The sequence below is a fragment of the Ciconia boyciana genome, chromosome 6 (genome assembly GCF_034638445.1).
Source record: "Ciconia boyciana chromosome 6, ASM3463844v1, whole genome shotgun sequence".
NCBI lineage: Eukaryota > Metazoa > Chordata > Aves > Ciconiiformes > Ciconiidae > Ciconia > Ciconia boyciana.
This window is the reverse complement of record NC_132939.1, coordinates 1,967,014-1,978,620: the sequence shown is the minus strand read 5'-3', so window position 1 is coordinate 1,978,620 and position 11,607 is coordinate 1,967,014. Positions and strand designations below refer to the sequence as shown.

Here is an 11,607-nt window from a genome sequence, read left to right as displayed (position 1 = left end):
AGAGCCCTACAGCGCCGTATAAAAGATTGACAATGTCATCAAGTTTATTACACAATTTCCAACCTATCAGAAAGACAAACAAATCTAGTCACTGCGAGCAGGAGGGGCAGCGCCTCGCTGGGTGGTTAATAGGGGTTTGCTCTGCACTTTTCCCCACTATTTGGAAAGAAACTAAAAATTTGTGTCGTTAAGTAAAAAACGGAACTCTCCCACCGAGCGCTTCCCCCCCCCCGGCACTCACCCGCTAAGCTGGCACCTCATGGTACTTTACAAGATGGGTTTGGTGGGGTTTTGTTTGTTTGTTTGTTTGTGTGTCATTTCAACCTAAAAAGACCTCCGGAGCCGGGTTTCTCCTGTCCAGCAACAGTTCAGAGGGCGACGCTTGCCCGGCCAGCAGCCCTGGGGGCTGGCACCCGCCCTGGAAGTCACCCTGTGTCTCCTCAGCTCACCCCGACCCTCCTGGGCTCTCCCCCTCCTGCCAGAGGGACCCGAGCGGGACCCCGCAAGCCCCGATGGGCGCGAGGCTGGGGGGCTCCTGCCTGGCTGTCCGCTGCGCAGTGCACGGACCCCCTCGCCGCGTCCCCGGCATCCCCGTCCCAGCCTGCGCGGCGCAGCCGGGTCACTACCGCGCACGGAACCGCCTGTTAGGAAAGGGCGGCCGGGGGACGCGGGGACACAGCAAGGGAGAGCCCCCAGCACCCACGGCGCTCCCCGAGGGCAGCCGGACGGGGCAGGGGTCGCAGCCTGCCCTGCTGCGCTCTGCCTCCTCCGCTTCCTCTAAAACAAGGAAAGCGCTGTGGGAGAGGCCAGCTCCGCGCAGGGCCCCGCCGGCGCTCGGCAGCCGGAGCTGCCGTGTGGGAGATGAGCGCGGAGGTGGCAACGCCGCTGCGGCGAGCCGGCAGGGAACGGTGGGGCAGAGGGAGTGGGCGACCCCCGGCCCAGCTCCAGCCCCCCCCCACCAGCATGCTGCTCCCAGGCAGAGCGGAGAGGGCGAGGGGGGAGAGCGGGCCCGTAGAGGGGATCGGCCACGCTTCCCCTCCGTCAGAGGGGGGAAAGCAGGAGCGTGGCGCAGCGTCCCGCGGGATGGGGGGCCCGCGCTGGGACTGCTGGGGCGATGGGGACAGGAGTGTCCCCAGACGAGGCGAAGGGATGGTACGTGGTGGAAAAGACCCCGTAACCGCTTCCAGCGAACCCAGGCACGGGGTGGGGAGCCGCGCACCTCCAAGCCCCTGCGCCGCACGGCACGGGGAGGGGTCCATCCCCTCCAGTCACCCCCGGAGAGGAAAGGGCTCACAAACCTCCCTCCATGGAAAAAAAGCACCATTTCTCTTTGGGTCCGAGTGTCCACGGAGCGGAGCAGGGCGGCCTGGGCACAGGCGTTCCCTGGCTCCCCACCTCTCCCCGGGAAGCAGCAGTAGCGGTGAGCGCAGGCAAGGGCTCAGGCCCCAAGGCCACGAGGTGTCGGTGGGAGTCCTGCCGGGGTGCGGCACGGCTTTCCTCGGGCACCCGGAGAGAGCTGGGGGTGGCGGGGAAGGGGCGGGGGGGGTGTCGAGCGGCCTCGGTCACGTAGTCCTGGTCGAGGTGAGGAGATACGAGTCCATTAAAAACCACTTACTGCCAAACTCCTGTGGGGAGAGATGAGAAGAGCGGTCAGAGCAATGCCGAGCACCCTTCCCACCGCCTCGGCCCTCTCGAGGAGGAGCCCCAAGACCCCACACCACGGCGCGGCACGTGCGGCAGCGCCCTGGCACCAGCTCACCTGTCTCAGTGGTGCCGGTCCCTCTCTCTGTCCCTGTCCCGATGTCGCTCGTGCTCCCGGTTCCGCTCCTGGAAATAGTCGTCGTGCCGATCCTCGCTGTGGAGCAGGTCCCGGTGTCGCCGGCTGCTTTCGCGGGACCGGCTGGGAGAACGCTCCCGAGATCGGTGTCTTTTCCTGGGGGAAAGAAGAAAAAGCTTTCGGTCGCCTCTGGGGAGGATTTCACCGGGCTTCTGGGGACAGAGCTGGTGAGCAAAGCCCCAAGACGGGGTGCAACAAAGCCACCCCCGTGCGGCTCCAAGCCCCGGAGCCGTGGGTACCTGGAGGAGCTGCTGCTGGCGCCCGTGCTGTAGGACTTGGCTTCGATGCCGTGCAGACAGTCTTTGAGGGACGAGAGGAGGACGCGGCACCGCTCGTCATTGGCGACGCGGGACTGCTTGATGACAGCGATGGCGGTGAGGAGGGTCTCGATGGCATCGCTGTAATCGCCTGGGGGAGCGGAGCAGGGCTGAGGGATGCCGACCTGCTGCGGGACGGGACGGGACGGGGGGACACGGGGGTGCGGGGTCACGGGCACCGTTACCTGCGCTGGCGCCGGACACTGCCTTGGAAATGGCGCTGCTGGAGATCGCCCGGTTCCTGTTCATGATCTCCTCAAACTCCACTTCGCTCACGGGGGGAGGCGGCGGGCCGAGCTCCCGGCTGCACAGGAGGCACACGTGGGGGTCAGCGTAGCCCCCCCCCTCCAATTCGGTACCGAGCGGCACGCAGCCCCCCCCCTCCGCCCCGTCTCACCTGCTGTGGTTGTAGGGAGCCATGGCCTTGCCGTAGGTGTCCGGTGGAGGACCCAGGGCGGCGTTGGGTGGGGGAAGAAGGCGGGGTTGAGGTGCAGGGCGGGGGCACAGCCCCCGGGGGCGGCACAGCCAGGTGGGGGGGCAGTCGAGGCGGCGGGGGCATGAGATGCTGGTAGTGGATGCCGGGCGGGGGCGGGGGGACGCCGAAGCCGGAGGAGAGGGGTGGCGGGGGTGGCATCGGTGGCGGGGGCAGCCCCATGAGGGGCAGGGCAGCAGGGGGGCGGTTGAAAAAAGGCAGGACAGAAGGGGGTTTCTCCACGCGGGCAGGCGGCAAGGCATTCTCCGTCGGCGTGGCACGGCCGTCCACCGAGTCCACAGAGTCCCGGGAGTGGGCCCTCGGCGGCACGCCTGCAAGCGGTACAGGAAAGAGCCATGAGTCACGGCCGGAGGACCTCCAGGTCTCGGAGACCTCCTCCTCCTCCTCCTCTTCCTCCCCACCCGCGGCGACCAGCGCGAGGACCGTCCTCTCCCGCAGCCCCGTGAGGTCCGGCCTCGGGAGAGCTCAAGGTGCCCAGAGAAAGATCCAGCCAGCCAAACGTAGCCTCCATTTCCACGTGCCTCGAAGAGGGTACCAGCTCTCCAGCAAGACCCCGGCTGCCCGCACAGCGCCCCGGGGACGCTCGCTCTCGGCCAGCGCGGCTCTGCAGAAGCTGCCGAGCAAGCAGGTTACAGGGACAGAAGCGAAAAGCCACAAGAAATGGCGAGAGGTCCCCAGCAGAGAGGTCGCTGGGTCCCGAGTCCCTGAAGACATTAAATGACCCAGAGAACCTGTGATCCGCACACGGGCTCAGAAAGGCCTGAGCGTGGAGGAACACGAGGGGACAGAACCCAAGTGCCGACAGCAACGGAGCTGCTGGAGGAAGGAAAACTCAGTGCCCGGCTGCCCTCAAAGAGATGGACGGGAGCCCCTGCTGCGTCCAAAGAGGCTTCGAGGATGAGACAGGAGAGGTACGACTGAGGACGCTGCCTCTGCCCGAGCCCCTCGGGGGAGCCACGGCTCCCCGCCGGGCCTTGCCACTCTGACAGCCGTCAAGCAGAGCACCGTTTGGGCGCCGGCGCTGCCGAGCCAGCGGCAAAGGTTCACATGAGCTCAGCCGTGCCGGTGGCAAGGCCCCCGGGGGCAAGCCGAAACTCAGCCTCCCCGTGCCCGGCGAGGCGTGGGAGAAGGGAACACGCCCTGCTCCACCGAAACGTGAGGGCAGGTCGGGACGCGGTCTAATAGCACATGGCTCTGCCAAGCAACGGATCACCGCGGGCACTGGAGCTGAAGGGAGGGTGCGAAGGTCACAGCTACCCCACTGCAACTCGGCCAGGGCGCTTAGAAAGAAGGGCTTTCCTTGCGTGAAACGAGCCACGGGATCTACAATGACCACAGCTGGCCAAGACCTCCTCATACACGCTCCTGCCAAGACGGTCCCTGCGGCTCCGCAGAGCCCCCCGGCACGGGGCTGGGGCGTCACATCGCTGCGGAGTGAGGCGAGGACCACCTATTGCCATTGTAGAAAGCCCACGGCCAGGCCCCAGCTGGAATACTGTGTCCAGTGTTGGGCACCTTACCTCCGCAGGGATGGACAAATTCTGGAGGAGATCCAGAGAAGAGCTACTAATAGATATGGAGGGTCTTAGCTATGTTGATAGGCTGAAGAGCTTAAGCCCATTCAGTTTGGAGAGGAGGAGGAGGAGGCTACGAGGGATCTTCGCAGTGTGTGAGCACCTAAAAGGGGATCATAAAGACTCGGGTCAGGATCTAATCAGACTCAGCAGCAACAGGAAACAACCCCCAGAGACTCCTGGCAGTGTCCCCCCCACCCCAAGGTCTCAGTGGGCTCGGCCTGACAGCTCTGCTGGGGATCTGCGGGGCTCCGCGCAGCACGGAGGCCTCCCACCCGCGGCGTGCCTTTGCCTCACTCACGTTTGCGAGCCTGCGCCTCGAACTGTGACAGGTTCTGCCGGGTTGCCAGCCTCACCTCCACCTTGTCCCCGTTGAGGATTTTGCCGGGCAGGAGCTCCAGGAGTTTGTGGACCGAGTTCTCAGAGGCGACCACCACCTCTGCGTACCTGCGGGAAAGCCCGGCGGTCAGCTAGCAAGAGCCAGCCCCAAGCGGTTCACCCCCTGGTAGGGGGTAGAGACCCCCTGCCAAACCCCACGGGGCTCCATCCGTCCTCGCTGGCAGAGACCACCCAGGAACAACTCCCGCTGCCTTCCCTGGCAGCTGAACCCAGCCTGGTGTTATACGACCCCCCCCATCCCCATCCCACGCTGTTTGGGAGTCTCCGCTTTACCATCCCAGCCTCAGGCAGGCTGTGCCTCACCCGTGCCAGCCAGGAAAAGCACCAGCTGCCCCCCTCACTTCCCTCAACACAGAGGACGTGGCCACGAGGGCCTGGCTCCCCCATTCACAGAATCGCAAAGTTCGGAAAAGACCTTTAAGATCATCGAGTCCCTTCCCCCATGTCCTCCTCAGCTCTCACCCTTTCGACTGGCCATTGGCTCGGTTCTCTGCAAATTTCAGCTCCACTACGTCGTAGACACCAACCGAGCGGATGGTTTGGATCAGCTGCTGGTCAGTCGTCCACTGAGGGGAAGAGGGGAGAGGCCGGTGTCAGCTCACGCAGCCCTTCGCAGGCCCCAGTGCCCCCCCAGCTAACCCAGGCTCAGCGCTCAGGGGGCTGGAGCAGGACACTTGACTACAGACACCCTACGGGGAGTTTAAAAATCAACCTTGAGTCTGAAAAAGACCCCAGGCACGGCTACCAGAGGTGTGTCTGTTCTCTGGACAAGACAACGCCTCCCCAGAACCGTCCCCGTATCCGTCAACAGGAGAAGGGGACTCGCCCGTGTGGCCCCCAAGAAGGCAGAGCCAGGCGGGGGCAGCGGCTGGTGCGAGGGAGGCACTTGCAGCTGCTGGTCACTCGCCCCAGACTGGATCTGAAGCCCCTCGAGGCTACAAATTCCTTTTCCCTGAGGATCACAAGGTCAAACCCAGCTCACGACCCACCTTGGGACACTGGGTCAGCATGGATCGAGGACAAACAGCACCCCCAAAGAGCCCTGCAGCCCCTCGGGGGTTTCTCTGGAGGACCCTCAGCTGCGTACGCACCACAGGAGACCCAAACTGCCCACGCAGGTGGTTTGGAGACCCCCTCGGCAGGCAAGCACAGCCAGGCAGCGATCCCACTCACCCAGGAGAAGCTGCCCACGTAGACGGCGGCTCTCTTGTTGCGCAGCCCGCTGTACGTGTACAGGATGGCGGGAGATTTGCTGTTGGGCTTGGGGGACGGCTCCTGGCGGATCTCCGGGGGTGCCTCCGAGCTGCTGGTGCGGCTTTCGGGGGGCTGTGAGCTGGCTGCTAACACGTCGTCGTACAGGTCCATCTGATCAGCATTACTGAACTCAGAGTCCTGCGAGGGGAGACACTGTGAGCACCTCCACAGAGGGGAGACCCCAGGGGTGAAACCGCAGCTCGGAAAGGGACCTGTGGGCTGTTAAGAGCCTAAACGGGGCTCTGGAGGACCCCCCCGTTCTGCTGGAGTCCTCCAACACCCCCCAGCAGTGACCGTCCAGCAGAAGCCAAACACCAACCGCCGCAGGAGATGCTTAAGTCACCTCACGGTGCCCCGCCGTGCCGGGGGCTGCGGATGAACGAAGCTGGAGGTTAAGAAGCCTCCTTCACAGTTTGCAAACCAGTCGTCCCGATTCACCGGGAGCCAGCGCACACGAGCTCTTTTGAGGCGGCACAAGCCGAGTCCAAAGGTTTTAGCACCCAAACCACTTGCCTTGGGTCTGTTTGCAGGTAGAAGGCGGTGAATCGCTGCCATGAACGAAGCCACGGCAAACAGATCCGCTGCCTGTTATCTCTCAGGAGCCAGCTACTCTTGCCCGGAGCCCTGTCCCCTCCCCTCAGTGGCACTCCACTGTCTCTTTGATGGTGTCTCCCTCTTTCAGCGCTTCATTTTTGCAACGACAACTCCCCACGCTTCCCCCCGGCCCAGCAGACCCCCCTCGGCACCGCACTGCTCTTCCCCACTACTCCACTGCCCTGCAAAAACACGCCGTGCCCCAGGCTTACAACCACCCCTCGCTCATGCAATCCACCACAGCGTCTGCTCTTCCTCCCGGCCGATGTGGAAACTCCTCTCGCTTGCAATTAGCACCGAGCGAGCCCTCTCGCACATCTCCAGTCTGGCCGCCCGGCGCTCTGCCTGGCCAAGCATTAACACAAGCCCCACAACAACGGGATCGACATCTTCTTTCCCCAGCAAGGAGGATTACCGGTGCCCTGAAGACAGGGCAACAGGCTCTGCTTTGCGATGCTTGACATAACCCTGGAGCATGTTTTACATGTAGGGAGGTGGAAAAGAGAGGAATATTCCACGAGACAAGAGCCATGAGGCTTTACCCCACTGGCGACCTGCGCTGGCTTGATTTTCCTCCCTCCAGCTTCAACTCCAAGCCTTTTGTTTTTCCGTCCGCTCCTCCGCTGAGCTCCAGCACGCGCCCCGAGCGAGCAGAGGACTGGCTCACTAGGATGTCACCTGTCCTGAGCAACGGGGCAAGATGCAACTTGCTGCTCCGAGAGGCTACCAGGAAGCAGCTCACCTTTTGTAAGCGCACAAGGGCGAGAGTTCAGTGGCGGGAAACCACACGCCCTCGATGGATGAGCCTCTGGCTCCTTGGCAGGCACACGCTTCACAACAAGTCCAGCCTGGGGGTTGCACACCCGCCCTCAAACCCCGCTCGCCTCGGATATGCCACCGCAAGCTCACTCATTTTTGGGCCAGCAGAGCCCTCTTCAGGGTAGGAGCTCCACATGCTGTCTGCACACACAGATGCACGCACGCCGTCTCCCCTCAGCAGCGCAGCCTTTCGCGGCACGAACCAGCCGCCGAGGAAGCTTCTGAGCTGCGAACTCAAGTGTCCTAGATCTGCCTTCCAATTCCCACTCTGTTCCGGGCTATATTTAATTTGGAGTGTACAGCGAGTGCTGTGTTTACTACAGATCTTCAGACTAATTGCTCACCCGGATTCAGCGTGCGCTTGAGCATCATTTCATGCTACAAATTACTACGTTAGTATCTGTCCCATGGGAGCAACGCACAGGTCCTGTGCGGCACAAAAAACAAGAGGCTCTGCTCCCAATTTTGTAATTCCAGGACTTCAAAGGCAGTTTGGACAACATCTTCTGCTAGAGGTAGCGCGAGGTGGTTAAATCCCCTACGCTGTGATGGTCAGGGGACTGCACGCATACAACACGGCCCTTTGTGAGCTCAGGGGAGAGACGGGGAAGGGTGCTCAGCACACGGCTTTCAAAGGGTCACGGAAATATAAAAATCAAACCGTTTCCCCCCAGACACTCTTCTTGACGGCAACATCCATTGCTAAGGCAAGTTGTAACTTGTGCATCCAGCTATTTCAGCTGCAGAGCTGATAAAAAGGTTACAAGAATTTTAACAGGGAGCAGTTATTTTTGTACTCATTCTCAAAACAGCTCAACTGTTTGTTTAATCCGCCTCCCACACTCCTACCCCCACCAAACGCCTTTGGACACGGCTCAAGGCTGAAAGATTTCTGCCTGAAAGTTTCAGAAAGTCGAGAACAAAAATAGGAGGCTAGAGGAGAAATCGCTCGGGAGCCCTCAGTTATGCTACTTAGGGGATGCTTCAGCTTGGGAGTTTTTAGAGATCCTCTGGGTCCGGTCCATTTTCGACGCTCTCCTTTAAAAACTAACAGCCTGATGGGAAGATGGTGTCGAAGTACTCACAGCCCAAGCGCTCGCAGTCCACTCTGCTGCTCTCTGCCCTTGCCGTCGCACTGAATTTGCAGACCATCGCTCAAAACAGACGGTAGCGAGAGGCTTCTTGCGTCACCCGCCGACCCACCAGCTAACACCTTCGCTGCCGTTCAAACCCCGACACGGCAAACGCGCTCTGAACCCACGCATGACGCCTTGCGAGGTGCACGGGGATGAAGCCGGGCACCGTTGGCGGTAATTACCAGGTGTGCTGTGGGATTTGGAACCACGCTGGCATCCCTGGTGTGCCGCAGGGACCACGGGGCAGCCAAGGCAACTTCCCACCAGGCTTTGATCCCACGCGCGGCATCGTGCGCAGATTAACTCCGGGTTTCTTCCTGCCGCCGCACAGCCCGAGGCGAGCGAGATGCTGGAGTCGGCGGCCTTGATAATGACTTCCAGCTTTAAGAAGCCTCTATCTACTTGGCCGTGTCAAAGATCTTTTGTGTCCTGTCCCCCAAACCCTCTGGTTAAATCGTTCCACGCCGTTTCCCGCTGTGCAGCCAGGCTTGCTCCGTCCTCCTCTCAACACTGCTTAACTTCTTTACTCCCAAAAGATCCCCGAGACTCGACCGCGACCAGGCCAGACTCATCAAAGACCCTCTCAGCTCCCCAGCAGACTTTCCCCCGTCAACTCAAGCCACTGCTTTTGTCACCCTTCCTGCTCCAGGCTTCCCGGGGGCCGAGCCTTCACGGGAAATCCTACCTGCAGGCACAGGCAGGACAGGCAGCGCTGGACCGTCTCCGCCGAGCGCCCGTGAAGCGGCAGCAGTTCTCCTGTTAAGTCCTCCCACTTGTTTGTTGTTCCTCAGTTGTCCTTTGAGACGTTACAGACTTTCCAACTCACACCCGCCAACGTTCACAGTTCTTCTCCAGACAGTCGATACCACGTCCACTTTCACCGCTGCCTTTTGGCGTTCAGAGTAATTGCCGTACATGAAGTTTCCTGGTTATTCTGTGCACTTCTAAACTCCAGCCCAGCGACCTCCACGCATTTTCTTAATCTGCACCTTCCATCCTTATTCCGCAAGCGATCCAGCTCTCCTTTCCGCTCCCAAGTCCAGGTATACCTATTTCCCGATTCTGTTAAAAGCGAATTGCGTGAAAACATACAAATAGAGGCCATTCCTAAGCCAGAGCAGTTCCGTTTGGTCCCAGCACAGCACTAGATAGTTTAATACATGGGGAATCGGGTTTATTCTGGGAGTTTTTCAGGAAGGATGCAGGAAGCGGTATTTTAGAGTCAGAGGGTGTCCGGGCAGGGCAGCCCGGCAGCACAGACGTTTGCGACTCACCTTTCTAGTGAGGTTCCTCTTATTTTGGCAATGTTACAGCCAGCGTGGACCCTGCCCTTCTCCAAGGCAACTGCTCTCAGCCGAGAACTCCTGCGCCTTCCCAAGCAGCTGGAAAGCACCCCGCAGTCCCCTCGGCTCCGAGGTAGTTAGCACCATTTCTGCTCTTCCCCGAAGGTCTAACCCACGGCGTATTCTCACCTGATAACCTCCCGCCTCCTCAGAACAAAGGGTTTATCGCCCTCAGCTCCTCTTCAGCCCTCTGGGAGCTCACGGCCATTCCTTCCTCCGTGTGTTTTGTTTCCAGTTCACGCAGCTTGCCCTCTAGCGCAGACCAGCTTTCCTCCACGGGCTTTCCATGGCCGTTTTTAATCTTCGAACGTCCGCGTTCACACCCGCTCTCCCAGATCCCCAAACTCTCTAAAATCCGCTGCTCTAACAGCTACACGCATCCCCCTTCTCTGCCGTTTCTTCCTGCGAGTCCCAGACAGCCCTGGGGTGGGAGAGGTGGCACACGGGCACCTCTCCGACCGCAGCGAGTCCCTGCCACGGCTTCCCAGCCTTGGTGGTCCCGCAGGTTCGGTGCTCTGGGTCCCCTCACCGTGCAGTTCCCTGGCACTGCTTCTTCCCGTTTGGATTTCTCATTTCTCCAACCAAGGCTGCAACTATCCCCTTCGGATCCCCGCTCGTCACTGCCCTGGTAAATATTCCGGTGCTAATCCTGCCTCCCCTTCCACCTACCCGGATGTTCTGTGACCAACCACGTGTTGAACTTCTGGTGAAACCCGCAGAAAGATGCTTTATTCCCAGCTTGAGATGGCAGCTGCCGGGATTTAGGAACGCTCCCAGCCCTCTGCTCCCCACAGGGACTCTCCAGCACTCTACCACCCTTTCCCGCTCACACCAGCCGCCCCTTCTGCCTCCGCACCAGCCGGCGGGTACGTCCACGCTAACCGCTCCATCGCCTCGCTAACGAGTTGGCCGACGCCGGTTACGATGCTCTCCCCCAAAAAGGGGAATCCGCAGCCCCAGCCCCGCGGCCGGACGCACCACTCACCTGGTTGAACTCCTCGTCGGCGTAGATATCGATCAGATCCACCCCCTCGGACATATTTCCAGAGACGGGAGCAGAAACCCGGGCTGGGACCGGGGTGAAGCAGGAAAACGAAAGGTGCACTGCAGCGGGGCGAGAAGGGGAAGGGGGTCAGCGGGGCACCGGGGACCCGCTCTGCATGCCCCCCCACATCTCTCCATAGGACTGTGGCCCCCCCTTCCCTGCAGCCACCAGCCACTCCCCCAGAGGGGCCCACAGCCTCAGCCCGGACCCACCCGGGGGCCGCAGCAGCCCCTCACCCCCTGGCCAGCCCCCCCGCCCCGGGGCAATCCCACCCCGCTGAGGGCCACCCCCGGGGGCAACGCGACCCCGTTTCCCCCAGACCTGAGCGACCCCCGGGGCAACAACCCCCTCAGGGGGCAACCACAACCTTACCCCCCCCGCCGCCATTCCCGGTCCCGTTCCTCCCCGGGGACCTGCAGCCCCGCCGACCCCCTAACCCAAACCCAGGGGCACCAACCCCCCAGGGCAGCCCCTCCCCAGCGGCGAGGTCTCCGGGGGGACCCTACCGCTCCCCCCGCCCGTTCGGGCTGGGCCCCCTCCCGGGGCAGCGCCGCCGCCACCCCCGGCCCACACCCCCCCGCCTCCGCCGCCACCGGGGGCGAGACCGCCATATCGGCCCGGCGCGGCCCGCCCCTGCCGAGCGGCGGGGCCCGGGGAGGGGGAGGACGAGGGGAGGGCGAGGACGAGGGGAGAGGGCGGCGGGTCCCGGTCCCGGTCCCGGCCCCGCCCGTTACCGCCAGCAGGCCCCGAGCGCGCGCGCCAACCGCGCTCACCGCCACCGCCAGCGCCGCCGCGC

General features: G+C 62.2%; 1 protein-coding gene across 1 annotated transcript; it reads right to left on the bottom strand.

Annotated features, from left to right (window-relative positions):
• Positions 1–19: 19 nt before the first annotated feature.
• Positions 20–11,600, bottom strand: CPSF7 (cleavage and polyadenylation specific factor 7). The gene is given in 12 exon segments (XM_072865954.1): positions 20–1,625; positions 1,760–1,933; positions 2,077–2,245; positions 2,340–2,458; positions 2,552–2,627; positions 2,630–2,650; positions 2,653–2,958; positions 4,523–4,668; positions 5,083–5,186; positions 5,794–6,012; positions 10,752–10,870; positions 11,546–11,600. Coding segments are annotated over 10 exon segments (1,383 nt in total). The 5' UTR covers positions 10,806–10,870; positions 11,546–11,600; the 3' UTR covers positions 20–1,625; positions 1,760–1,764.
• Positions 11,601–11,607: the final 7 nt, after the last annotated feature.